General features: G+C 37.5%; 2 protein-coding genes across 5 annotated transcripts in view; one reads left to right on the top strand and one right to left on the bottom strand.

Annotated features, from left to right (window-relative positions):
• The window catches only part of SECISBP2 (SECIS binding protein 2), a 28,239-nt gene extending 4,693 nt beyond the window's left edge, over nucleotides 1-23,546 (top strand). For 3 of the 4 annotated variants that reach the window (XM_075526186.1, XM_075526188.1, XM_075526189.1), the window contains 15 exons: nucleotides 1,373-1,502; nucleotides 1,918-2,141; nucleotides 3,237-3,324; nucleotides 5,688-5,812; nucleotides 6,395-6,553; nucleotides 9,490-9,591; nucleotides 11,456-11,575; nucleotides 12,774-12,906; nucleotides 15,587-15,756; nucleotides 17,340-17,478; nucleotides 17,929-18,058; nucleotides 20,459-20,679; nucleotides 21,413-21,567; nucleotides 22,007-22,208; nucleotides 23,019-23,546. In XM_075526186.1, coding sequence (XP_075382301.1) covers nucleotides 1,373-1,502; nucleotides 1,918-2,141; nucleotides 3,237-3,324; nucleotides 5,688-5,812; nucleotides 6,395-6,553; nucleotides 9,490-9,591; nucleotides 11,456-11,575; nucleotides 12,774-12,906; nucleotides 15,587-15,756; nucleotides 17,340-17,478; nucleotides 17,929-18,058; nucleotides 20,459-20,679; nucleotides 21,413-21,567; nucleotides 22,007-22,208; nucleotides 23,019-23,128 — 2,208 coding nt within the window. In that variant the 3' untranslated portion in view covers nucleotides 23,129-23,546. The remainder of the gene's footprint in view (nucleotides 1-1,372; nucleotides 1,503-1,917; nucleotides 2,142-3,236; nucleotides 3,325-5,687; nucleotides 5,813-6,394; nucleotides 6,554-9,489; nucleotides 9,592-11,455; nucleotides 11,576-12,773; nucleotides 12,907-15,586; nucleotides 15,757-17,339; nucleotides 17,479-17,928; nucleotides 18,059-20,458; nucleotides 20,680-21,412; nucleotides 21,568-22,006; nucleotides 22,209-23,018) is intronic. The other variant, XM_075526187.1, reaches the window with a different exon arrangement.
• A 2,947-nt stretch (nucleotides 23,547-26,493) lies between these two features.
• The window catches only part of SEMA4D (semaphorin 4D), a 102,608-nt gene continuing 101,281 nt past the window's right edge, over nucleotides 26,494-27,820 (bottom strand). Inside the window, exons 18-19 of the mRNA XM_075526193.1 lie at nucleotides 27,149-27,246; nucleotides 26,494-26,600 (exon numbers count right to left, since the gene is read on the bottom strand). Coding sequence (XP_075382308.1) covers nucleotides 26,571-26,600; nucleotides 27,149-27,246 — 128 coding nt within the window. The 3' untranslated portion in view covers nucleotides 26,494-26,570. The remainder of the gene's footprint in view (nucleotides 26,601-27,148; nucleotides 27,247-27,820) is intronic.

Genomic DNA, 27,820 nt, shown 5'->3' on the forward strand with positions numbered 1-27,820 from the left:
TAAATTTCCTGAAACTTGGATAATATTTTCAGACAAAAAATAGACAAACTCCTCAAAATATAAAAATCAGGAAAAAAAAAATCAAATGTATTAACCCATTTCTCTCTGTGGTTAGACATTGTGTCTCTTGGATTTGTAAGGCTGTTGTTGTTTCCAACAGGTTCAAGTAATCTGTTCTCCGGTCACATCCTTCTGGTGGACCTTACTCCCTAGGCAGAGACCTGGTAACTTCACTGTGGTCAAGCCTGTGTAGAGGAAGTTGTAAGATTAGGTCCTAAGCATGCATTACTAGACATAAGATACAAAGGCTAGAGACCTAAAATTAGTAGTTTTCTTTCTGAGAGAAAAATTAAACACTGAAGCTGTCTGGCTAGCTCAGCGTTAGCACCGGTGATGTAGTATGAAGAAACTTGCTTTAGCTTCCGGGAGTTCTGTGATCTTAGTTGGGCTGAGCTGTGTACTGTTTGACAGTCTTTTTGTCATTGTTCCCTGTCATTTATTTTTTGTGAGCTTGAAGAGAAATGATTGTTCTTTGCAGCTTTGCATTAATTTGATCATATGTCCTAAAGCTTTAACAATTTAGCTTTGGAGCTTAGTCCTCCCACCCAAGAAAATAATGTTGCTTCCAGATATACTTTGGTTTTAGTCTAGCATCCTGTAATCAGAAAGAGTTAAGCCACTCGTCTAGGTTGATAACGGTATACTTTGCATAGATGCAAGCCTAGTGCTTCTTCCTTCCCCCTGTACTGATTCCTGAGCCCAGCTCTGCCAAACTATGTTTCTTGTGAGAATCACAAGGCTTTCAGGACTTTACAGTATAGGTGAATGTGTTTCCTTTACTGGGATCATATAGGTGTATCTTTTCTAATTACTTTCTCTCTGCTCCAAGTGTTTTGGATGTTGTGACATCAGTCTTGCCCAGTTTTGCCCATAATACATAGTTTGATCAAAAGATTGGAATGCTTTTAAGATTTTAGCCCTGTTCTAGAAGAAACTCAGTTTTAGAAAATCAGACAAGACTATTTAAGACCAAACAATTTTAAACTATTGGAAATGCTCTGATTAATGAGATCTTAAAAGTTCAGTTGTCTAGAAACATATGGAATAATCTCTCTTGCTTGGGCTATAATATGTGCTAAAAATGGCACAGTTGACAAGGTAGATAAAATTAAATAACAAATCTCTAACTGGCTGCTCCTGGTTTTATTGGTTATTTGTGGTTATGGTGTACTAACCATTTATGTTGTATTAACTTGATGGTCAAGCTCCAGATGCAGAGGTAGTTAACTGTAACTCAGGTTAAGGCAAACTTGATGTCTTTACAAAGTTCAAGTAAAATATGTTCAACTAAATATGTCGCAAATACTTGCAGCAGAGGAGATCAAAAGAGGGTGAGAAAAAATTAGACAAGAAAAGGCATGATGGAGATGACTCTTCTGTCAGAGTTGTGAACAGGACTTCGTTCCAGACCTCCGCATGCAGCAGAGATTCCGTGAAGCCAGGTACAAATGTGGTTTTTGGTTAGAAATACATCGAATAGATGTAAAATGGTTGACTGTGCTATAGCCTCCAGTTTGTGACCATGTTTCTAAATCTAGAATAATTAAGGAACGAGATTTCTTTCCTGTGTGACTTTGACAAGGTATGGAGAGTTATATCCTTTTGCTGATTGAACAAATTTGTGTAAACTGATATGAAAAATTACCTAAGCAAGCATCTGAATTTACAGTTGCTTGTTGAGTCAGTGTTGTGTATACATGTTGGTTATAATTGCTAGGTTGTTTTTTTAATATGATCTGTGTGTAGCAGTAGTTCTTGTGATGATTACTGTAGTTATGTCAACTAGCATACTATAAAACATACTTAGAAATGTTCACAAGCAAGTTTAATTATTTAGACTTTACATGCTTTATTCAGACAGGTTCAGTAAACCTACAAACAAGAAGTCAACTCAAACTCCAAAAACAGAGTCTCTTCCTGTACCCGCATTTGAAGCTACCATTCTGGATTTCCACAAGTCACAGAGTTTGGGAAGCAGTAAGATATTGAATGTACAGCATAAAAGTGGACCAGTTTGTTCAGCGGAAAGTAACATTACGTGCCTTAGTCAACCACAGATGTCTCTCTTATTGAACACAGAGGTTAGCTGATGCTTTCATGTTGCAGACCTCATAAAAATAAAACTTGTCTAAAGTTCAAGCATTTCTGAATGCAAGTATTTTGCGTTTAGTATGGTAGTTTAAGACCTGTTTATGTACCTTGCAATCAAGGAGTTTCATAGCTAGAGGTTTTACGGTTCTTTTTGTAGATGGTGGTGCCAGTGCCTGCTGTCTCCTGTTTTACCTTTTCTCACTGTTCTTTCCTTGTCTGTGCTGCCAGTAGATAGGGGAAAGCCAAGTACTGTTAGAATTCAGATTGGTACTGCTATGGTCTAGGCTTCTAGCTTGCCTATACAGAGCACATATGTTCCTGAGGTTTCTTAACAGCTTCTTGTTTTCTCTCTCGCCTGGAAATAATAGGTAAGCAGTCACTTACCCAATAGTTTTAACAGATTAAAAAAACCCCAAAGTGTGTAATATTGTACTTAATTGCTTTGTGCTAAAGGATAAAAATAAGAAACTGAATTCCAGAAGGAGGAAAAAATATTATTAAGACATAAACATTTAACTTTATTCTTCTTCTTGATTTCCTTGATTCCCTCTTTGTTAGTAAATACAATACTGACACATTCAGCAGTATGTCATATATATTGAATCAGAGTTTTCAACAGAGATTCAAGATGAATCATTTTGAAGGATCCAAACAGCATATTTCCAGTGCCTCTCAGTGGAAAAATGCCTGTGATGGAAAAAAGACCTTTCTGCTGTCATTTGAGTTTCTTTTTTCATTGCTGGTTTGAGTTTGATGATGGACTTTGTTTTTAATGTGCTTGTGACATTAAAACTTTTTCTTGTTTGTTCTTAGCATCATTGTTTGGATGCTTTTGTAAAATGTAAGAAGGCATCATCTTGCTTATACATCAGTGGAGAGGCATCTGCTTATATTTTGTAATGCTGTAGGATCAAAATGATGGTTCCACTAAGAAAAGCAACAAAAAAAGTCAGGCTACAAAATTCCCTACACCTTTACCTGTGCACAGGTTGAGGATTTTTTAAATTATGGGGTTTTTTGTTTAGCTCTGTTTAGGTCAGTGATTTTATTCCTACTTTTATGATACCTGACTGTCTATTTTACAGGAAGATACTTTTGCGGAAAGCAAAGCTTCATCAAAAACTTTAGATGAAACAGTAGCCAGCTTAATTCCCTCTTCATTTGATCGTAGAGGTATGTGCTCCAGACAAATTATTTCCCTGTATTTTAACTGCTTGCCTCTCATCAGTTTGAAAAAAATGAAAGTGTTCTGAGGAGCTGTTGATGTGTAAAGTAAGAAAGGAATTAAACAGCAAGCTCATTACAAAAGAAAAAACCCAAACAAGTAAAGCTCTATCAGTTTCTTTCAAATGAGATGACCACTTGTAGCTCATTCTTGCTTATAGATTTCATCAGCAGATCAAAACTTGGATTATCTTTCTTCTCTGTTTTTTCCTTGATGCTCAAGGGCAAATATTGCTGTAGTTGCCTCCCATGTTGTTTAAAAGGAGAGAAAGTGATGCATATTGATTATTGGAAGTCTGTTGAGTCATTTTCAGATTTTTTTCAAGATTAAGTGAGAGGTAACTATTTGATCAGTCTTGATAAGCATATTTGTTTTAAATAGCTGGCAGTCTAGAGTCTAGTCTGTACCTAAAAATTCTGTGGCATATGTTATTTCTGTCAAGTCAATTTAAACAAAGAAGGATAGCTGTGGAGAACTGTGATACTGAAATACCCCGTTTTTTGTTTTGTTTACCTGTTGTCTGACTGTGGACATGCAGAATTTTTTAATTGCCACAAACTATTAAGTGGCTAGTTTCAAGTAAGTAAGTATTTAAATTTAATTGAAATACTTAAATCCAGAATTGTTTGAAAAAAGGTTCTGTTCATCAGGACTCTGTCTTGGAGGCATCATACGTTGGATTGTCTAAGTGCCTCTTGCTGGATTTCTGTGTATACACAGACATGCACCAGTCTGGACAGTTTGGTCCTTATCTTCCCACTGGTTTCAGTAAGCATTCAGAAAGGACAGGTTAATCTGCTGAAGTGCCTTGAAGGGCTGTCTAAAGATAAAGTTATTTCAGAAACTTTAAAGTCACCTGACAATGTTTTTTCCCCAAACACTATCCTCTGTTCCTATCCCCCAGAATAAAGTAGTAGTTTGTGGTGGGTTGACCTTGGCTGGTGGCCAGACTCCCACCCAGCTGCTCTCTTGCTCTCTCTCCTCAGCAGGACAGGAGGAAAGAATAACATAAAAAAGCTTGCAGGTCAAGATAAGAATGGGGAGATTGCTCACCAGTCGCTCATCACGGGCAAAGCAGACTCAACTTGGTGAAGGTTAATTTGTTGCCAATTAAAAATAGGGTAGGATGGTGAGAAACAAAGACAAAACTAAAAACACTTTCCCTCCTCTTCCCCTGTTTTTCCCAGCCTCATCTTCACTCCTTCGTTCCTGACTCCTTCGTTCTACCTCCTCCCTGCCCTCAGCAGCACAGGGGGATGGGGGTTGTGGTCAGCTCATAACAACTCCTCTCTGCCGCTCCTTCCTCTGCCCGGGGACAGCCTGCTCCACCGTGGTCTTCTCCAGGGGCTGCAGGGGAATCTCTGCTCCAGCACCCAGAGCACCTTCTCCCCCTCCTTCTTCACCGACCTTGGTGTCTACAGGGCTGTTTGTCTCATGTTTTTCCTTACCCCTCCCTCTCACAACTCCTGCACAGTGTTTTTTACCCTTTCTTAAACATGTTATCACACAGGTGCCACCAGCGTCACTGATGGGCTCAGCTGTGTCTGGCGGTGGGTCTGTTTTGGAGCCGGCTGGGGCTGGCAGTGTCCATCTTCTCACAGAGGCCACCCCTGCAGCCTCCCCCTGCTACTAAAACCTTGCCTTGTAAACCCATTATGCTGTTTAATTGTTCAGTGGAAGTTTTTCTCATTCTTACAGAACAAAATCTAAATTTTTCTTTATTTGCTGTGTGTTAGGAATATTTACAAAATTAATAAGTGTGAGTTCTTTCACTCACTAACCTTCTGAGGTATGAAATGTTTTGAAATTCTTGTACAGTGAGGTACATTAGGAAGTCTTTCAGCTGGTATATATGTCTTTAAAACTGGGAAGTTTTTAGAAAGTACTGATGTGACCTTGTATGTGAAAGCTGTATGACTGGGATAAATATTTAAGGAATTTTGTATATAAATGTAGCAGACGTTCATTATTTTAAGAAAAATAGCTTAGAAAATGAGCATGGAATTATTTGTATGTAGTTAGTATGACATGGTATAGATTTCCAATTATAATTTAATTGGGCTAAATGTATGTATATAGTGCTGGACAATATATGGAGTAGTTACAATTCTAAAAAGCTTTCTTGAGAAATGAAATGTGTGAGTGTCTTATTTCAGTCCTTCCTCAGAAGGAATATGCCTCTCTGCTGTATTTGCTAGTCCTTGATTAATTCATTACTGATCCTTTTTCTTTTGAATATTTGAGAAATATTTTTGAGACATCTTTGTATATCACTTTTTTTCCCCAATGGCGTTTCCTGAAACACCTGCAGATGGCTCTGCTCAGCCACATGTGTCGTGGGCCATGGTACTTTCACAGCCCCCAAAGAAAATTGTGTCATCACCAGCATCTGGAGGTCTTTCCAGAGGCAAAGGGAAGCAGGATAGTGAAGCAAAGGTACTTGAGAATTGTCTGCCTTAAACTAATTTCTGTCACTGTGTGATTGTGTTTCTTGATGTGAGACACTGCCATTTTTTTCCTAGGCTCTGTACAGTGTCCACTTCTAATGTAGCTTTTAAGAAGTAATATGAAGTTACCTTGTCCTTTATTAGAATTTTTCTTCTCTTGTAGTGGAAAAGAATAGCAAGATGTCAAAAAGACAGTGCTACTCCAGCAACATGAACTTCTAAAATAGCTAATTTGAATACATTACTTTTAGGCTGGACTTTTTTCAAATTCCTGACCCTCAGAATGAGATGTGAAACACGGAACTCTTGCTTTGTTTGGGTGCATATTTCCTATTGAAATCTCAGTAGTCCCAGTACATTCTGATAACTGTGCAATGGGCTTCAAATGAAGTGTTTTTGCAGTAGCTCTGAATTTCTAAGACATCTTGAATTTTCCTTGTCAACTTAATGTCCTAGCCTGGATTGATTAAGATACCCTTTAATTGTATAAGTGTGGTCACTTGCATTTATTTTGGTAGATGGTATTGAAATAAATCAATTTCTAATGGTCATGCCTCATTATTTTTTTCAGCAGTCAGAAACAAAAAATGATGCTGGTGAAACTGAGCCTGAAGAAGGGTCAGAAAAGAAGAAAAAAAAGAAGAAAAAGAAGAAAAAACCAAAGTCACCCACTGATGTGGAGAAACCTCAAAATGCATCTACTACGATACAGGAACCACCAAGGATTGAGGTACAGTGAAGAGGTTTTTGTTGTTGTTCTTTTTAAGTGTTATGAGTGTTTTGGAAGACCAGTTGTTAACACAGCTTTGTACAAACTTAAGTTCAAAACCCATTTGTAGTGGGTATTGGTTCAGGTCTGTTTCAGTTGAGATGTTTGTCAGAAGTTACTGGTAGGGAACAGTTGTGCCTTTTGACTTATCATGTATTCAGTGAGCACAGATGAGTGCAGAAGACTTGGGAGCAAATTTGGAACGATGCATCTGAGAGTCTGGATGTTAAGAGATAACAATAAAAGTCAAATTTCCTGAACTAAAAATATTCTGTAGTAACTGTTGCAGAAAGCAAAGTGCACAAGGGACGGGGAAAGTACTGGGTACCATAGTGTGCCACAATTTTAAAGAATGTGGTACTGGTATTACGATTCTACCTGTCTCACATCTGGATGCAATTTCTGTGGAACACAGTTGTCACTGCTTACATTCCTGATTGCTAGTTCTAGTTTTTTTCAAATTCATATAGTTGTAATATGTGTATTAGTATTTTGATACTTTTTGTGTATCAGTATTGTGAAGGCTTTAGACTCTCCCACATTAGAGAATTGTTGTATCGTCTGCGGTTTAACAGTGTTTCATTGAAAGCCCAATATTGTACAGAACTATGTACATGTGTTGGTTTATATGTTTGATCTAGTCTACATAACAATAGTGTTTGATCTAGTGTTCAGTCTGTGAAATGACAGCATAAAGAAGACTTCCTGGCTGCCTTCTGTTCTGTACATTTTAACATGGAACGTGGAGCAGAACTGTGGCTACACGTTCTTTTCATTGTGTGGTTCATTGTCCTGGAACAGCACAAGAAATGACTGCTTACAGACCTCTTTGTTAGAGAATTATGGGTAGAATCAAAGATCTGCAGGTTCTTTACCTCATGAGAACATCCCCATTTTTACTGTATGCTACCGTACAACGTCTGACCTGTGAAAGACTTATCATCTAAACAGAAAGAGTATGGCAGGAGTCATGGAAAATAGTAGGAAGGTAATGGGACTATTGAAGACAAAAATGGAAAAAAATGGCATAGAATCATGGAGCAGGACATATGCATTGCACTGAAATCCGTGATGTGGATGCAGCATCTGTTGTGGCAGTGGGGGACAGCTTTCAGACCCTCCTGGTTTTCTGGGAATGCTTGTGTGCTCATCAGTTTGAAAAATGGGTGAGATGCTTGTATGATGCTCTTGAAATAGAAGAGCATGAAAGGATCATACACACAATACTTCTGGGCACCCAGGAGATTTAAGAAGGTTCTGCTATGTGCAGCAGCTCACTGAAGCAATATATTGGATCTCTTACTAGTTTTAGAAAAGTTGCTCATTTATAGACACTGTTAATGAGCATAAATGGATGCATTTGGGGAAAAGTACTCCTGTTTTTCCATACACAGTGACAGGCCCTGAGCTAGGTATTTTCCCTGAGGGGGGCAGGGAATTGAAGCTGCTATTGATAATCAGGTCAGTGCTGGTAGTACTGGTCAAACACGCAAACAGTGCTGGGAATTATTAGGAAAATAGAAAAGAAAATGGATTATGACAATACATAAATCCAGGACATGTCAAATCTAAATATAGTGTGGATTTAGTTTTCTTGTGTTTCCCTCACTCCATAAAAGAATATACATACTTGAACTAAAAAAGATAGGCAAAAGGCTCCAAAAATAATCAAAGGTATGAAGCAATTTCTGTGGGAGGCAAGACTGAATAAACTAGGACTTCTTAGTCTGTAAAATAGATGCCTAAATGGGAATCAGGAGTGACAAGGAAATAAAAAGGAAATTACTTGATCTTCCTCTGAATTTTGTTTGATGTCCTCTGGTTCTTATAGGTGGTGAGTTAAGAGCAAATATAAGGAGGTGTAACGTCACACTGAGTGCTAGATTTTAATTAGCCATTTTCCTACAGGATGTAGCAAATGCCAGAAATTTATTTGAATTCAAGAAGTGATTGGACAGACTGAAATAAAAATTTATTCTAGTGAGGGCTATTTAAATGCAAAGGTACTGCCTCTGGTTCAAGAAGTCCCTAAGCTGGAAGAGTGTGTTTGTGAAACATTTTTCCCTTTCTTGCAGTCATCTTTTGGCATGCTTGCAAGCTTCTTCAAAAATAGTTTATTGAGTGAGGTGTGTCTGTCCTTATGCTAGAGCTTCCTAGCTTGGGGTGTTTAAGTGAAGTTTTTTAGGCTGCAGAAGTGTTGGTGCGTTCAGTAGTAGTGTATCACAGCTAAAAAGGCCTCTTGGAAAGTGGGAGGAGAAGCAATTGAATGAAAACCAAGCTGGTGGATCAGGATCATTATGATGGAGGTAGTGAATATAAGGTGACTGGTGTACAGCAAGCTCTAGCCTGTCTGCACTTACATTATCCAGACTCCAGATTAAATATCCTCTGCTAATAAAATTTACTCTTGTGTCTAAGCGTAGATAATCACTTGAATGATTTGTCTATTTCCATACTGTAGTCAAGAGTTATTACCCTTTTGCCTGCCCTTTTTGTTCTTCACCACTCACATGTTTAAGGCAGAATTGCACAGCTGGAGACTACTGGAAGAAGAGGGAGGTTGTTTGCAATGCTGTTAAATGATCTGAAAAACACTCCTTTAGGAGCCATTTACCTCTAATTATTTCTATCAGCTGACAGCAATAACAAGCTGCTGTTGGAAGCATTTCTCTTGTAAGCTCTTTCAGCCCTGAATTAGCTGCTGCATAGATGACTTAATCATTGCAGTGCTGATTATAGTTGGCAGAACTGCACTTTGCTTCTGAAGTTTTGTACAGTGAAACAAATTATGATGAATGTTTGATAAGCAGGGAGAAAATCATTTGAATGTAGTAAAACTCAGTTTTGAGAATATGGACTTAATAGTTATAAAATCATCTTCTGATTTATTTGTTTAGGATGCTGAGGAGTTTCCTGATCTGGCAGCTGCTTCTGATAGGAGAAACAGACTAGGATCTCAGAAATCATCATTTACTCCTGCTGTCAGAAAGCACTCTGAAGTAAGTAATTTTACAACTTTATGTGAATGTTAAGAAAATAAGGAGGAAAAGACTGCAAGTTTTAAATGGGACTAAAGGTGAAATTATTTTGACTAAATGTAGATGCTTATAATGTGGGGCTCTGCCTATGTCAATCCCCTTATGTACTCTGTGGACAGTGAAGAGCTACTTGCTGTAGTCAGTAGATGCATGTCATTGCAAAAGAGATACCTTTTTGGTCTCTGAACTGCTGCCTAAACTCTGCGCTACTAAGTCCTATATAGACACCTCTGTTGTGAGCACTCAAACTTAGTTGAGATGATTCTGTTTATGTAGTTTATTTTCCTACAGGTAGTGTTCTGGTTTAATTTTGCATTTCATAAAAATAATATTAAGACTTTCAATTTCTGCCTTTGCTGTTTGTTCATATAATCAGATCTCAAGGGCATCTGATCAGTGTAACACTTTGTTCTCAGCTGTGCAAGGGTAAGAATTTGAGTCTAACATCAATTATAAATCCAAGCTTTTTTTTTTTTTTTACATAAATGAAATTAATCCCAAGGATTAATTTGGAAATTCATTCAATACAGGAATGAATCCCAAACATAAATCACAAGGATTGCAAATAAGATTGCTCTTGCAAAGCAAATAAATAATAAAGGTGAAATTCAAGGTTTCTGTTTCTTTGAAACTAGCTTTGCTGCTAGAAATTTTTGTCCTTACTTTTGTTTCACTGTGAATATAACAGTTAAAAAAAAAAAACAAACAAAAAAAAAACAAAAACAAAAACAAAAAAAACCAACCCCCCCCCCCAAAAAAAAAAAAAAAACAACAACCACCACAAAAACCCAAACCCTTTGTTTGCTTTGAGGCAGTAAATTGCATTGATAGAGAGGAATGAGCAGCAAAAGACACAGTAATTGCTCAAACCAAATTTGTTATAAAGAAAGTGCTATACAGACTTGCACCTCAAATGAGAGAAACCTTTTAGTTTTGTAGGTGTAAGTGGGATATAACCTCTCAAAGCTTATGTAAGTTGTAGAGACATGTGGTCATTAAGCCACTCGTACTTCTCTGCAACAAATATTTGAAGATGAATCTGCCTTACTGGTTTTTCTCTTCCAAATCTGAAAAAAAGAAGCAAATCCTGAGTCTGATTAAGTAGTATGGCAGTCAATAAATGATCACCCTTTTAGAAGGCCACACTAAGGTCTCCCCAGAGCCTTCTCTTCTCCAGGCTGAACAACCCCAACTCCCTCAGCTTTTCCTCATAGGAGAGGTGTTCCATCCCTCTGACCATTTTTGTGGCACTTCACATAGAGCTGTTCTAACAGCTCCATGTCTTCCTTGTGCTGGGGACGCCAGAACTGCACACAGAACTACAGGTGGGGTCTCACAAGAGCAGAGTACAGGGGAGAATCACCTCCCTCAATCTGATGGCCACGCTTCTTTTTACACAGCCCAGGATATGGTTGGCTTTCTGGGCTGCGAGTGCACATTGCTGGCTCATGTCCAGTTTTTCATCCACCAGTACCCCAAGTCCTTCTCTGCAGGGCTGCTCTCAATCCATTCATCCTCCAGTCTGTACTGATACTGGGGATTGCCCCGACCCAGGTGCAGGACCTTGCACTTGGCCTTGTTGAACTTCATGAGGTTCACACAGGCCCACTCTTCAAGCCTGTCAAGGTCCCTCTGGATGGCATCCCATCCCTGAAGCATACCAACTGTACTGCTCAGGTTGGTGTCATTCACAAACTTGCTGAGGGTGCACTCAGTCCCACCGTCTATGTTCCATTTGATTTAGGATCATCTTCACTTTATCCTTTTCCATGTGTCTTTAAGTATTTTCTCTTCCTCCTTGTCACCTTCTGTCTAAATTTCAAAGATCCATCTCCCTGAAGAGCCTTGGGATAGTCAGTCTTCCACACTGGATGAAACTCCCAAGGTGGATGGACTGTCAGGGAAGCAAGCTTCATCTTCTATATTAGAAAGAAAGAAAATGCAGGTAAACGAATTCCTGTTTCAAAATAAGTTTATGACTCAAAATGACAAATGAAATTAGCATATTTAAATATAAGACTAAGTCCAAGCTTATCTGTGATTGTATTCATCCTTTGTCATTCATACTTCGAGATAAGTGACAAGATCCTCTTGATGAGAAGCACTCAGTGGTAGTAATAGCTAGCCCCCAGTTTGTGATACAATGTTTAGGAAACAATACTAGCTTTTCATGAATGTCTGCAAGTTTCAGATATCAGGAATTTTTCTTTCACCTGTCTTATTTCATCATGACATAAATCCAGTCCAAACTGATTGTCTTAAGGAGTTGGAACCTCTTAAAAAGTGGTTCTGCTAGATTAAGACAAGGAGGCAAGGAGATCCACTTAGCTTGGGGCAAGGAGAAGAAATACAGAGCAACAGTGAGGTCAGTAAATAGTTCCGTGTTGGTGAGTAGGTTCTGGCATAGCTCTGATGCAAGATGAGATCCTGGGCTCAGAAGGAGCAGGTCACATTCCTTAACCCTATTGTAACAGAAACTATAATGACCTGATCCTCCAGGATAAGACTTCTAAAAGTACAAAATCTGTGAGTCATTTCCTTAGCATGTTCTGCTGTCATAGTTTGCCCTTTTGTAGTCTTTGCTAGACTATTCATTTGTAATCTTTTTATATTCTGAATCATTAAATGTGCCAAGTGTGGGACACCACTTTTGCCTTCTCTTCAAAGCAGACAGAAATATTACTACTTATGAGGAGGTGGTGCTTAAAGATGATGACCTCTCTTTTTAATAAGGCATTGAAGATAATGATATGTGTATTGCAGTCACATGCCCTGGAAGATTAGAGTAGTTTTTCTGTACTTTTAACAAAACTTTCAGTTCTGCTAAGCCTTTTTTGTTTTTCAAAGATAGGTGGCAGTCTGACCAAAGTGGGGAGCCTGACATAGAGCACCTCCATTGTTAAAGACTTCATACTTCTATGCTTTATTCCAGTAGCTATTCAAAAGTTATTTGAACTGTTTCTGATTTTTTATTTTTCACGTTAAAGTTGATACGTATTTAAAGATCAAAATACTTCCATTGAATGAAGTTAAAAATCGAACGTATCGTGGATGAAGATGTTGAGTGTATTACACACCATACAAAATGCAGTCTTTACATTCTGAAATGGAGAGCATTACTAATTGGTACTGAACTTGTTCAGGAAACATCCAGGAACAGTGGTAAGAAGAGTCAAATTCCCGTGCAATTGGATTTGGGTGGCATGCTGGCAGCCTTGGAGCAGAAGCAGCAAACAGAGAAGTCAAAACAGTCTTCTAAACCTGTGGTGTTTTCAGGTACTGGTTACGATGAAATTTCCTTTCTTTCAACTTGAATTGTTTTTAAGTATTCAGATGTTAAATGTAACCTAATTTCTGATCTGTAATGATCTCTGAATATGCAGGCAGGAGCACAGTTCACAAGATACAAGAGAAAATGAAGGTTCTTTTTTAAAAAAATTTTAAAAAGCATGGCAGTCTGAATTGTTTGGAGGAAGACTTGGGGAAAGAAAAATCTTCAGGACAGTGATTTGTAAAAGAACACCTTACATAAATACGAGAGGTGATTGGAATTTAGCTTTGACAAAAATACTAATGTGTTTGGAGGGTTTTGCTTTGTCTTAAATGTGTGTTACACTTGTGATGTGAACCTGCAGGAAAGGGGTTACACAGTAACAAAGGCTTTCTTAAGCTTCTCTGATGCTAGGAGTCCTAGAGCTGCAACTTGAGTGAAAAAGCTCACAGGGGTTATATCAGAGTCAATCAGCCCAAGCCAGAGAATGAGTTCTTCCATGCCTGGTATTCAGAACTCAGTGAAATAATGGGTTTCAGTGGTATTCAGTGAAATAATTGCTGTTAACAAAATGCTAGGTTTTGTTGATGGAGAGAATCTTTCAGACCTTGTGGATGTGTAACCAGGAAGCAGAAACAAATAGCTCAGTGTCTTTTTCATTGTAGGTCAAAATTTAGTCTTCGCTATGTTAGTGCAGTATATTTTGCAAAAGGAAACATGATGTTTGCCAGAATTTAATGATGATAAAATTTCTCTCCTTATTTCAGTAAAGAATTTTTTAAAACATTATTTCAGAAAGGGAGCTAATAATGAGAAAATTCATCTCTCAATGTTTAATATGATAGCTGAGCTTTTAAATAAAAAGCTCAAAATACCAAGCATTGATGAGATTTTTCCATCACTAACTGAGAGAACTCATAAGATGCTTTTTCAAATTCTTTTTCTGCAGTTGATCTTTTTTTCATTTGAGTCAGTCAAACTCAATGCTGCAGAGGTACTAATAACCAGTTTTGTGTATATAAAATTATACAGTGCATGGATTGGCAAGTAGATGGTGGAGCACAAAGGTACGGGTTACAATACCTGTTTTGTAATATTAAATAGCCTGTGTCTGAATCTGCTGCAGAAGATAAATTGATGTGTCATGTTTGTATCCTGGAAGTATAAGGCAGATGCTACCTCAGCTTTATACTTTTTTTAAACATTCAATGCACCCATTAAATTGGTGTGTACCAAAATGTAACTTCAGTTTGTGAGGTGGCATTGAGCTGACCTCTGTAGAAAAGAAGCACAGTGAACAAGAAGGGCAAGGAGTGTGACTGCAGACAAAGTTACTTCATTCCACTTACTACTTCATTTGGTAAATAATGTATGGATGGAACAGAATAGTAAAGCAGTAATTATTTGAATTTAAATTACATTTTTGGAAATACATCAATTGTGCAAAATTACATGAACTGTTAAAGCTGTCAAGTTCAGGAACATGAGAACTCTGAATTTGAAATGAAGAGGTGATGTACCAAGTGAAGGAAATACCATGTGTCTGCAGGATGTCTACTTACATACTGCTTCAAAATCCGGCTTCAATTCTTGTAGCCACCTATGCTCACATACTGCACAACGTTCTTGGCTGACATACTGCACAACGTTCTTGGCAATATTCTCAATTTGCCTTTGTTACACAGAGCCAAAAAAGAAAAGATGTAGTTTTATGAAGTAAACTGTTTATGCTAATAGTACTGTATGTGGTTTTTGAGGATCAGCATATAAATACTTTGGAAGCAGTAAATGAAGATGGCTTAAGACAAGCTGCCAGAAGCTTTGGGTGTTTTTTAGGGGAGAGAGGTTGCCTGAGGCACAAAGGTGTCAAGCTCATTCCACTGATACTTATGTCATCCTCTTCATTGACTTGCTAATGTAACCTGGTTTATATTGCAGGTAACTGAAGTTTGACAAAGTGCTCTCACATGATACAGCAATTCCTACTGATAGTTGAAAAGGGAGAGTAGTTTTTAGGTTGGAAGGTCCAGGTTCAGTGATTTGGCCAGTCATTTAAAGCTTCTATGCTCTAAACCCTCTGAAAAATGCAAGTAAAGTAGACATCTCCTGAGAGCTGTGCTGGTTAAGCAAAAGAGACTTAGCTGTAGCTTTGCATTACTCATTACCCATCTGCAAATGAACTTCATCCAACTTCATTAAGGTGTAACAAATGGTAGGAGTAAGTACTCCTGATTATTTACAGCAATTAAATCTAAAATCTATAATACTGCAACTCAATATTTATCTTAATGCAGTACAGAATCTGTGGAGGAGGAAATGCCATTACCATGAAACACAGAGATTCCTGAAGGTTTACCAAGCCGGCATGGCATGGTGTTGAAGGTAGCTTGGAGTGCAGTGTTTTGCCAAATTCTGCTTTTGAGAACTCAGGGTCAGAGCTTGTAGTTTCTAGTTGTGATTCTTAGTTGTATAATAGAAGTAGAGGACATATCAGCCTTTTGGGAGGAGTATCTTTATTAAAAAACATTGTTTAATGACACAGGATTGCCTATAAATATTCTTAATAGCAACACAACACAAATTTAATATGTGTATACTAGTCCTAATCCAGTCATTAAACTTGCATTGGATTCTAGTTTAGGTATTTGTTATAGTTGTCTGATGCAGACTTTTTTTTTATCTCAGTTGGTGGTGCCATACCATTGCTTTCTAAAGAACCTGCTACAGCCACAAAAAGTCACCGGTTAAACCAAGGAAAGATGCCTCATAACCCTTTGGATTCCAGCGCTCCTTTGGTAAAGAAAGGGAAACAGAGAGAAGTCCCTAGAGCAAAGAGACCAACACCTCTTAAAAAGGTGCTCATACTTTTACCTTAAATAGTACAATATAGGCTAATGTAACTTCAGTATTACTCTGAGTCTCTTAAACCTTCTGGTATGGAGATCTGCATCTCAGCATCCACTTGTCTAAATTCAATTTTAGCTTTCCTTGGTTTAAAAAGGGGGGGGTGGGGAGAAGAGAGGAGTCTTGCTAAATAGCATATACAAATTCCCCCCAAATATATTTTCTCACTTAAATCACTTGATAGCTGAAGAACTGTCACTTGTAGTGTCAAGTGTCACTTGTCAAGTGTCCACACATCATTGGTACAGGGGGACATCCAAAGAAATCTTATTTGGTTTGGACAAGATATGCTTATTTACAGGACTGGGGAGAATGGATCAAGCAAAGATAGTATTTAATGTTTCTGTGCTCTTCTAAGCCAGAACTTCAGCTGATTCTGCAGCAACTAGTGTTAGATCCACTTGGCTCTTGTATCTTCCTTCTTTACCCATTCATGTTGCTTCCTGTTGTGTCTTCTATATAGAGGATTTTGAGATACCACTCCATCACTACATCACTTTTTGGTCTAGAACAATTCTTACTGAACTAGTGAAAGTCGTTTAGTGGTCATTCTGTGCTGCTTAATTGAATTTGAGAACTGTACAATATAAACAACGTGTAACATAAACAATAAATTGGGGGGGGGGTGTGATACTAATTACTGTGTCTTCTGGCTGTTCTATCTTCATGCCATCTATTTTCCAAAGTAGGTTTGAGAAGACAAAGATTGCTTTGTCTGTGTAATATCTGTGTTCTGAGTATGGTAGGGAGCATACTTCTGTTCTTTGTTCATCTTTAACAAATACAAATGGAGAAATTTTCTTTTGCAATTAGATTCTGTGGTGTAATTAATTACGAATTTTGGGTAGATTAGCTGAGCTAGTGGTCATATATACAATAACTGCTTCTTAGCAGCTGTGAAAGCAGAGAAGGAAGATGAGTTCCGGGAAAATGATTATTGCTTTCATCTACGGTAGCATGTTTGGATCCACCATATATTCTACTTTCCTTCCTTCCGTATACCATACAGCTTAGCTACCCATGGTAATGTCTTCTCTTTTTCTTCAACCAGCAAATTCAGAGACAGCGATCTATTAGACTGACTCAAGATTTTTAACAGGGGTATAAAAGGGAAGACTAACTGTGTGCATATATATATGTATACACACACACACACATATACTTGAGTGTTTGGCTGAATTGCTACAAATTGACAGTCTGAAGAAGAAAGGTAAAGGGGAGACTTTTTCACCTGCTTCTCTGCATTGAAGTAATTTGTCGCTTTAACTTTCGTTCTGCTCTTGTAGTTGATCCCTAGTAATTATTTCTTCCACCCAGACACTGGTAATCAAGGAAAAAGTCATTTTCTATGTAGATTTAGGGAATATCTCTCCTTTTTATGTGCAAATTAAAAAACCCCCAAATGTTGTAAACTTTGAATGATAGTGCCAAACTTCTTTATGAATGGTCTGTATGTAAACACTTGGTAAGAGAAACTGCTTTGTTATCTGTGTGACATTGAATTGATTTGGTTTTTATATATATATTTTTTTAGATTATTCTGAAAGAAAGAGAACAACGAAAACAGCAACACCTGTTAGAACAGAGCGCAGTACCAAAATATGAAGATAATATTTGTCAGTCTGCAGAAAATATTACTGAAGATGAAGCTCTTCCACAGGATAGTCAAGCAGGTATCTTTCAAGACAAGAGTGTAATACAGTATGTAGATGGAGATTTGAGAGTGAGCACGCTTAGTACTTTCAAAAATGTGTACCAATTACTGTCAAACTGTAACTTCACAATTTTCTAAGATTCAGCTGGGGCTTGTCTAGAGTTTAAAGTGTGCCAAAGCTGATAGTCTATGTAGTTACTAATTAGGATTCTGATTACTGTTGCACACTTTTATGCCTGTTGGATTTATTATATGTCGTAATGAGAGTCCCTGCATCTCTCTGGCAATTTGTTTAAAAATAGGTACAATAGTAAAAAATAAGAGAAAAAAATGTATTACCTGTTCCCCTACTACCACAGACTGTTGTAATACTGAAGTAATGACTCTTCAAGAGATACTTGACAAATTAGTCTCTTCACAATGCTTTTTGGTCTGTCTTTTCATTGAAATACCTTTATTTACATGATAGCTGTTCCTGTAACGCAAGTTGCTAAAGGGTGTCTGGGGAACACAGGGATCAAGAAATCTACAGAAGGTTCTATGACTTCAAAGCAGCTAACCTCCAATCTTCCAAAAATCCATAGCAGGAATTTTAGAGAGTAAGTATTGATTATATTGATGTCTGTTTTTCCACAGTACCACTGATATGGCATTTTTCAAACAAGATACTTCAGTTGCATTCTGTGCAACACTAATTAGAATTTAGACTGAAAGTTGTAAATTTTTTTCAGTTTTTCTGTAAGCTGACACACAAAGAAATGATATCCAGAGAAATAGTCTGTATGTTGTTGTAATTCTCACTTCAAAGTGCATGTTCCTTGAAGGAAAAAAAAAGATTAGAAATTCATTCGAGGCTAAGGAAGGAAAAGGAGCTGCTGTTAAAGTACAACTACCTTATTTTAAATAAATGGAGTACCAGCTTAATATTTAAGAAAAAGAGTAGTTGTCGCGGTTTAACCCCAGCCAGCAACTAAGCCCCACACAGCCGCTCGCTCACTTCCCCCCTGGTGGGATGGGGGAGAGAATCAGAAGAGTGAAAGTGAGAAAGCTCGTGGGCTGAGATAAAGACAGTTTAATAGGGAAAGCAAAAGCCACGCATGCAAACAAAGCAAAGCAAGGAATTCATTCAGTCCTTCCCATGGGCAGGCAGGTGTTCAGCCATCTCCAGGAAAGCAGGGCTCCATCACGCGTAACGGTGACTTGGGAAGACAAACACCATAACTGCGAACGTGTCCGTCCCCCCCCCCCGCCCCCCCCCCTTCCCTATTCTTCCCCCAGTTTATATGCTGAGCATGATGCCATACGGTATGGGATATCCCTTCGGTCAGTTGGGGTCAGCTGTCCCAGCCGTGTCCCCTCCCAGCTTCTTGTGCACCCCCAGCCCACTCGCTGGTGGGGTGGGGTGAGAAGCAGAAAAGGCCTTGGCTCTGTGTAAGCACTGCTCAGCAGTAACGAAAACGTCCCTGTATTGTCAACACTGTTTCCAGCACAAATCCAAAACGTAGCCCCATACTAGCTACTATGAAGAAAATTAATTCTGTCCCAGCCAAAACCAGCACAGTAGTACACTGTACTTAGTTTTAGTGTGTACTTTGGTTTTCTGCTGGCAGACCAAATGGCAAAAATGTAAAGAATGTGACTAGCCAGATGACATTTTCATGTTGTGGCTAGGCAGAGAAATAAAGGGAAGATTTATGGGTTATTACACACAAACACTTTTAGTTTTGTTTAAACAGATGTGTATACATGTTTCCTTATAAAAGAAGAAATAGTCATTACTATATGTGAAGAGGTCAGAGATCCAGTCATGACAGTTTAAAGCAGTTAGGTAAGCAGTGTTTTAACTTTTAGTTTTCCTTCCATAAAGGCACCCTGGGCCTTATTGCAGTTCATGTTATAGTAAAGGTCAATACTGATACAACCATTCTTTATCTTCCTGATGCCATGTGTTAGCTCTAATTTAACGTTTAATTGCATTAAAAATTACTTAACTTGTGTGTATGCAACGCTGTTTTACTGAAAGCACAGTTTGGTTTGAATATGTACAGGGCAGCTCAGTCCTACCTATTATAGGATGTAGAGCATTCAGCAAAGCTTAGAATATTTTGTGTCTTTAGATTAGATTTTCAGTGTTTTAGTAGACTTGTCTTTGAGACTTAGTGAAATCAACTGGAAATAGTAAATAAAAACTCTTGTAACTTAAATAAAAGTTTGAGATAAATGTGTCTCTAAGATCCAGGATAGGCCGTGCAGTCCCTTCTCACAATGTTATGTGAATTTGCCACTTGGCATCTTTCTGTTGACTGTGGAGTTGAGATATCTTTAGTTTTTCTCTTTGAGACCCTTCTTTACTGAACAATTCTTTGTGTAAAAGATGGGGGAAAAAAATAATTTAGAACCCTGATCTTTTCCAGGGAATACTAGAAGGATGAAGTACATCTGGTTTTGTCCTTTCCTTAAGAACACCACAAGGCTGTAGTCTGATAAGTGAAACAGGATGACAGACAAAAAATATGAACCTGGGGAGGAGTAATTTGATCCAGATTTCCATCTTTGTTTTAAGTAGCCTTGTATTTATAGAAATAAATCAGAATTTTATACTTTGGTTGCTGTACTTTGATTTATATAGGTCAAAATAAACGCCCTCAGAAAAATGCTTCAATAGAAAAACATAAGTACGTATATATTTATTGGGATAAAATTTATATATATGGGTTTATTGTACACGTGTGTATGTATTTTTAGTATAGTTTGATAGGGGAGCCAGATACTACAAGTAACAAAACTTTTGGTAAGTTCTCAGCCCCTGAAAAAAAAATCTTAGGTAAATTTTTGTTTTCATGTATATAACAAGTGTGTTTGGAGTGGAAATCGAAAAAAGACAGACATAGAATAGAAGGTAAACTGTTTATATTTTACATATTTTACATACTACATATTTATGTGTTACACATTTGTAATTTTAGCATTTTTAACATTTAATTTATTCTTTCCTCCAGTTATTGCAGCCAGGTACTTAGTAAAGAAGTTGACAGTTGTGTGACAGATCTCTTAAAAGAACTGGTTCGTTTCCAAGATCGCTTGTATCAGAAAGACCCAGTAAAGGCCAAGATAAAACGCAGGCTTGTTATGGGTCTTAGAGAAGTTTTGAAACATCTGAAGCTGAAAAAACTGAAGTGTGTCATCATTTCTCCAAACTGTGAAAAGATTCAGTCAAAGGGTAAGTAAGTTTAAAAAAAAAAAAAAAATCATCTTTGTTTAACAAAAGCAATGTAAGACAGCAGACTCAGTATACTGGCAGCAGTATTATTACTGGAGGAACTTATCTGAGTAGCCTTTGAAATCCTGTCATATAAAGATGGCTTCCTTCTTCAGATTGTTTACTGCTGTGCAGCTGAAGTGTGAGCTGAGTCGAGACTATCTGGGTTGGGGGAAGTTATCTGAAACTAGGATCTGTTTAGTTATCGATTTGCAGTGCAGCTGCACAAAAGATTGCACTGGCACAGCTGAGAAGAGACAAAGGTTATTGATGCCAGCTGTGCCACCACAAGAAGTCCTGCTGTATCAGTCTCTTATGCCACAGATTGACATAAGTTGTCAGTGATAGTTTGTTTAAAATTTGTTGTAATTATTGTCATTACTTTCTATTAACTTTTAAATAATTTCTTAGCAGCTGGGTATTTTTTTTTAATACTAGACTATACTACACATAAAATAGGGAATAGTAGCAGTCTAAGGATACTGCTAATTAAGAAAAAAAAGTCAAATTCTCCTTTAAAAATGGAGATCTAACACTATTACTGAGATCCATGTATTTTTTCCTATAAACTCGTGTAATTTCAAAATGTACCCATAATCTTGGGGTATTTTTTGCCACCTTTTATCAGTACTGTCCTTTAGTTATAACTAGCTTGAATAGTGTCATTCTTTGCTAATTGTATTGTCTGCTCCAGGTGGGTTGGATGATACTCTACACAACATTATTGACTGCGCCTGTGAACAGAACATCCCGTTTGTTTTTGCCCTTAATCGCAAGGCCCTAGGCCGCTGTGTGAACAAAGCAGTACCTGTGAGTGTGGTGGGAATTTTTAGCTATGATGGGGCTCAGGTAAGTTGAAATATGTAGGTTCATGTTTTTGTTTAGCTTTACTTTTTACTTGTAAGGGGGGGAAAAAATACTCTGACTTTAAGGTTTTGTTTGCTTGTTTTGCTTTTGCACACTTATACTCTTTATCCCAGTGGCTTATACGAAAAACTGATTTTAGAAGTACAGCCACTCAGCACTGTTCAAACAAAGTAATTTGGCCATCTCTTCCTGACATCCTCTCCATCTAGATCTCTTTCCAAAATTTTTTTTTCAAGAGAATTGGTATTTTTATAAATGCTTATAAATGGTTTGTTTTTCATGTCTTTATACCTGCTTAGCTGCTCAACTTTTATATATGAACATGTATGTTCTGAATAAGGAATATTCATTACAGATTTTCATGGAGATGTTAAAACTTACTATATGATTTAAGCTCTACTAATATTTTATATTTCCATAGGACCATTTTCATAGAATGGTACAACTGACAACAGAGGCCAGGAAGGCCTACAAAGATATGATAGCAGCTTTAGAGGAAGAAGCTGAAGGAGGACTAAGAGAAACGCAACCTAGTGTCTTAACCAGTGAATGTGAAAAACATGGTTTACCAGAAACTGGTAAAACATCTTCCAAGGACTCTGATGAGGATGTACCAAATTATAGTGAGTATTCACTGACTTGGTTTTGGTTCAGTTTTCATTCAAAGTGCTCTTCGATTCTACTATTTTCACTGAAACAAATGACACCTGACACTTTAGTGGTTAGTAAGGGAGGAAATTCTGCTTTTCTGTGATTCCCCCTGCCCCCCTCCCCCCTAATTTTATAAACCTGAGGTCAGCTCTTGCTGAGAAAGTCTTAGAGAAAATTCCTCTCTGAAATCCACTGGTGGCAGGTTGTACTCATTGCTTTGTCCAAGGAGGTTTAGCAGAGCTCCTTATTATTTCTATGTGTTAAAAAATCCTCTTAAGTTTTTTTTTTCTATAAGTGCATACTCTTTAACTATGGTGGACTTAAGTTTTATATTGAAGCCTGTTTGAGATGCATTTTCCTGTCCAATAGTGTTCATGTTTCTAATTCTAGAAACACATTCCTCCAGCTCTGCTCATACAGTCACCAGACAACGACAGTTATCACAGATACTAGGCAACTTAAAACTTCTTTGAAAATTTTGAAAACTTCTGAGTTTTATTAAAGTTGGATCCACCTTCAGACTTAGCCTTGCCTGAGTAGGGGGCTGGACACAAGGACCTCAATGCATCCTGTCACACCTAAAATATTCTTTCATGCATCATCTGATGTCCCATGGTGTACATGCCAACATGCCCATGGGCCATTTTATCTCAACACTTACTTTGAGGAGGAAGTAGAGCATCAGTGTGACTTCTCACTTTAAGTTTTTCCTCAAGTATTATACAGTAACCTGTTTGTTGTTTGTTTTGTGTGTTTTTTTTTTTTATTCTAATATTCCCTAGTTAAAATCTGGAAGAGAAAACTTGAAGAAGAGTATAACCCATATGCACTGGAACTGGAAAAGAGTGCAACTGCTGACATGGTGGTAGTGAATTCGGAAGAGCATCAGTAAATCCAGATCCAATTCTATTGAGCTTTCCATCTTTTATTTTTAGACCCCTAGGAAGAGGGTAGCAAAACAAAATAAGAAATATCTGAAGTCAGCTAAGTAAACTGTTCTGAATCCCTTTAAGCAAAATACACACTGGAGCACGAGGCACTAGCTAATGCTTTTATGTCCTATGTATTTGGCTGATTAGTGTAGCAGATGACAACAGCAAATTGTCTTAGCCCCAAACCACTTGAACTGGCTTGGCATACTTTAATGGTTTTATGGATTAGCATTGATTTGTTAGTGATACAATATACCAAAAGAACTTGCTAGAAAGATAACTTTATTCGGGAAGAGATTCCATGAGCCAGAAGGTTGGGGCTTGCGGCAAGTTGCTTTTTATTTTTAACTCTTGTTTAAAGAATTTCAACTGTTTTTTCAATTGTGTGTTTGGTTTTGGTTTTTTCTTCTAAATAATCCTGCTTAGGTGGGCAGGCTGCCATCAATGTCACTTTATTCATGTCAGCAAGAAATTAATTCTGGGCAGGCACCTTGATTGAAACTAATTAAGGAAGGCCATGATGACAAATTTCCCAGCAAGCTCTTCTGTGTGATATTTTGTTCTTCTGGGATCATACAGCAGGTGTAAAGGAGAGAGCATGGCCTGCAAAGGTCTGAAATTCCTGAAGTGAAAATGCTCAGTATAGAAACTTTATAAAGTTGATTAAGTGTACAATGATGATGTTTCTGCTGCTACTGAGACTAATTTATCATACGTCCTGCTTTGATGTTTCTGATGCTACGGAGACTAGTTTATCACAGGTCCTGCTTTGAAGTTAGATGATATTGAAGGACAGCAAATGTGCGAGCCTGGTATCCTATCTGTACCTTCTCCATGCCGACAGACTCCTCATTCCTTCAGTTTGGGGTTGTGTCGGTGTATATATGTAAGTTTTTCATAGAATCATAGAATGCTTTGGGTTGGAAGGGACCTTTACAGGTCACCTAGTCCAACCCCCCTGCAAGATTTTTGATCAATCTCAGTTTGTATCTATCTAAGGTAGGGAAAATTTATATCTTAGAGGAAATAAAATTTTTATCTCATACAAAATAAAATTTTAAAAACAAAATATGCTTATAATGGTGGTGGAGCACCTTAGTGGGAATGTCCTCTATATATACTGTTGTTTACAAGTTGCAGACATAAGAGGACAAGCCTAAAGAAAGTAACTGGAGGATGCACATGTAACTTCTGTCAGCTGTTCTGAAAGATAATATAGATGCTGTGTGCTGCTGCCAGCATCTCTGAAGCGTGTCTGTAAGTGCTTCACCACACTGAACATTTGTAGTGCAATACTTTGCAAAGTAGCTGCCTTGTGAAGTTAGAAGTGATATAAAAAACTTTAAATAACTTTAAATTCAAACAATTTTGTAGAATGTAAATTGTATAAAATCTGTTACAATATATTGATTATATAAAGTATGGTTGTGACTTAAATCAACTCTTCTGGTGGGCACTTAATGGTACTTGAATGTCAGTTTTGAGGAAGAACATTGATAAAGGAAGCCAGCCCTTAAGCTGACATGCACAGTTGGTCACTAGTTATGATGATGATCCTTTTGTATTAGTTTTTTGTAATCTTAAATGGAAATTGAGGGTTAAAGATCCCAGTGATGAAAGACTATTTTGGCCAGCAGATATCCTTGATCCAGAGGTAAGTTGTGATTTATTCATACTTGTGCCACTTTGATACACATCTGAAACTCCTAAACCTAGTCACTGCATGGAATGGGGACCAGTTGGTGAAGATCACGTTAACAACTTTTTTTTTTGGGCCATATTTTCTGTTTTGTCTTAATTGTAGAAGAGCATGAAAAGCTACTTTGGAAACATTATATGTTGTTCAAAATCTTAGGGAGTTATTTCCTGTTCTTAGAATGTAGCAAAAAATTTCACTATAACAAGTCACAGCTGTGTTCACTAATTCTGTTACACAGATGTTTTTTCACAAAGTTGAGCTAAACAAAAAATCTGGCAATCTTTTTTTACTCCTTCACTGCAGAGACTCTCACCTCAATCTTACAAAGGTTTACTTTCCCACTCAGCACTACAGAACTAAACTTCAGTCTGCTCCAAATCTATTGAACAAATAGAAGAGGGACAATTCAAGAAAAGTCTTTTTATAGTTGTCCCTTAGCCATAAAAGATGTCGTAAGAGAAACACAATGGGGAAAAAAATTCCCTCTGAACATTGGTGTCAGAAGTTTGCATCAGCATGAATTTATGATTGCCAATGTGAAAAATAGGGAAAATGGTTTGTGTGTAAGAATTTTTGCCCTGCATGTGTGACCACAAGGTGGGCTGGTATAGACAAAAGAAAAAAGGGTCATTCAGGAAAGTCTTAGAGTGAGGATAATGTTTCCCACATTGAAGAAAGCAATCTAATTTAAATCTTACCAGTTAAGGGATAATTTAGGGATAAGTATGAAGCTTTCTGCTATTGGTAGGAGCAGCTGTCCCCATGGACTCAAGCCATAGTGATTATTAAGTGACATCTTACTTGCTTCCAGATTGTTGAAAACCATTGAGAAGATAACACAGAAAACTTGAATTATGCTTCAGACTTTTGTTTATTAGATGCAGAAGGATAAAACTTTGAACAGCAGTGCAGTAAAACAATCTCACTGTGGATTAAGTAGGTCCTCACATTTTCAATCTCCAGTTGTTCACTAGGAATATGTGAACTTGATGCAATTGTAGTCTCAGAATTAATTCAACATAGAATTTTTTTAAGCTACCACAGTTATCTCAAATACAGAAGAATGATTTGCAAAAACTAAAGAGTATGCTTTAGCTTGGGTGCTTTATAATTATCTGTATTTTGAGCATTAGTCAGAAGTTCTTTATTTGGTACAGAAACTTTATTACCAAAGGAAATGTGTTTGAACAAAGGAACTTGCTGAACTTGCTGGAATGCTCTTCAAAACACTGGGAACAGAGTATAAGGGTAAACACATTAAAAGAAAATAAATGGGCCAGTTTAAGTGCCTTTAAATAAATGTGATCTGCATCTCATTATTAATCTCTAAATCATATGCCAAGATCCTCAAGCCCAAAATTAACTGGTTTGCTTAATGAACTCAAAGCAGAAGCCATACATCATATTATACTGTTTGAGCAGCACAAGTCTTACTGAGACCACTTTTGTTCTTTGTTAAGCTGAAATAACTGGCATCAGAAAACCAGCATGGGATGGGTGGCCTCTCTTGTAGCATGGAACTTAGTTATTCTTTGGTGTATTAAGGATATCCTGTTCCACCTCAAGCTTCAGGTCATTCTCCTGAATATCAATTTTAATGCCAGCACTAGCACTCGCAAATACCTCATTGAATGCTGTGATAGAGTACTGGGTACTCTAACTTGCATACATTTCTCCTTCTAGCCAGTTCATTCCTGTGTCCATTAGAGGCTGTTTTTCTTGTTGCAGCTCTCCTGAAGAAGAAAAAATTCAGAATAATGTGTTAATACTTTAAAAATTAAAATAGGGTTTAAAATTTGCCTATACTAACTGTTCCACATGCAACAAGCATGTGTCATATCCAAAAGTTAACAAAAGTGATCTTTGTTCTAACTGTTGGAGAAAAACATTAAAAGGTAAGTATGGACTATTTTTTTTTTTAAAGGAAGGCCAGCTTTGATGGACAGTACCATTTATGAAGTCCAGTAGTCTCTGCAATCCAGTTAGTCTATAGAGGTGATGAAATTAGTCTACTATATTCAGTATACACAGACTTACTGTTTTGGGCAGGACAAGAACTACTGACTGATTAGCACTTGGTTAGTGGACTGAAGGAGCAAGCTGACATAACTAATATGTTATAGATCGAGTAGATTTTACTGCTGAGAGGTTCAAGAATGACAACATGTACAGGAACACTAATCACTTATTAATACGTTTGGTTGCAGAAGCATCATAGACTACTTATAAAATTGGCACTGTAGTGTGTCATGTAGAAAGCACCTTTTCCAAAAATTCTTACCCACGTTTTCCTCCAGTTTTGCATCATCTTGTCATGTTCACTGATGGCACTTCTCCAGGTATCAAATTCTTTGGTCCATCCATCCTGACCAGCACTATCTGAGAATTGTACATGGGATGATATATAACTACATAATGAAGTAAGGCGATACCTATTCAGTTGCAGTACTTCCTGTGGAGGATTGGGCTAGAAGGAACAAAAGCCACCATCTTGTGCTTCATTTTGCTCTACCTCCTCTTATTATTTGGAAATAAGTTTTATTCCAGTGGTCATATTTGGCCTGCAGCAAACTTGATAGCCTCCAGAGTAAACAGATTCAGTGCCTTTATCTGTGATTCAAGGTCTAGAAAATATGACCTACAAGTTAAGAGTTCAAGCCCATCTAAGAAGCACAGGAATACTCCACTTTTAGATCATACCAAGCCTGGGGAGAGAATGATATGATACAGTTGACTATGTCCAGTTTGTAATTTCCCCATTTTTCAGTAATGTTACGTAGTTAATCTTCATCCCATTGAGAACTTAAGAAGGGCTATTTTATGCATCTTGATAAAATTCTAGTTCTGTCTGCCAGTTTTTCTTGCAGAATGTCACACTGTGGTGGTGACACACAGATGTAATATTTTCTGTTTATCCTTCAGGACACTAACAACAGTGTATAATGCTTTTGGA

The sequence above is a fragment of the Mycteria americana genome, chromosome Z, assembly GCF_035582795.1.
Source record: "Mycteria americana isolate JAX WOST 10 ecotype Jacksonville Zoo and Gardens chromosome Z, USCA_MyAme_1.0, whole genome shotgun sequence".
Classification (NCBI taxonomy): domain Eukaryota; kingdom Metazoa; phylum Chordata; class Aves; order Ciconiiformes; family Ciconiidae; genus Mycteria; species Mycteria americana.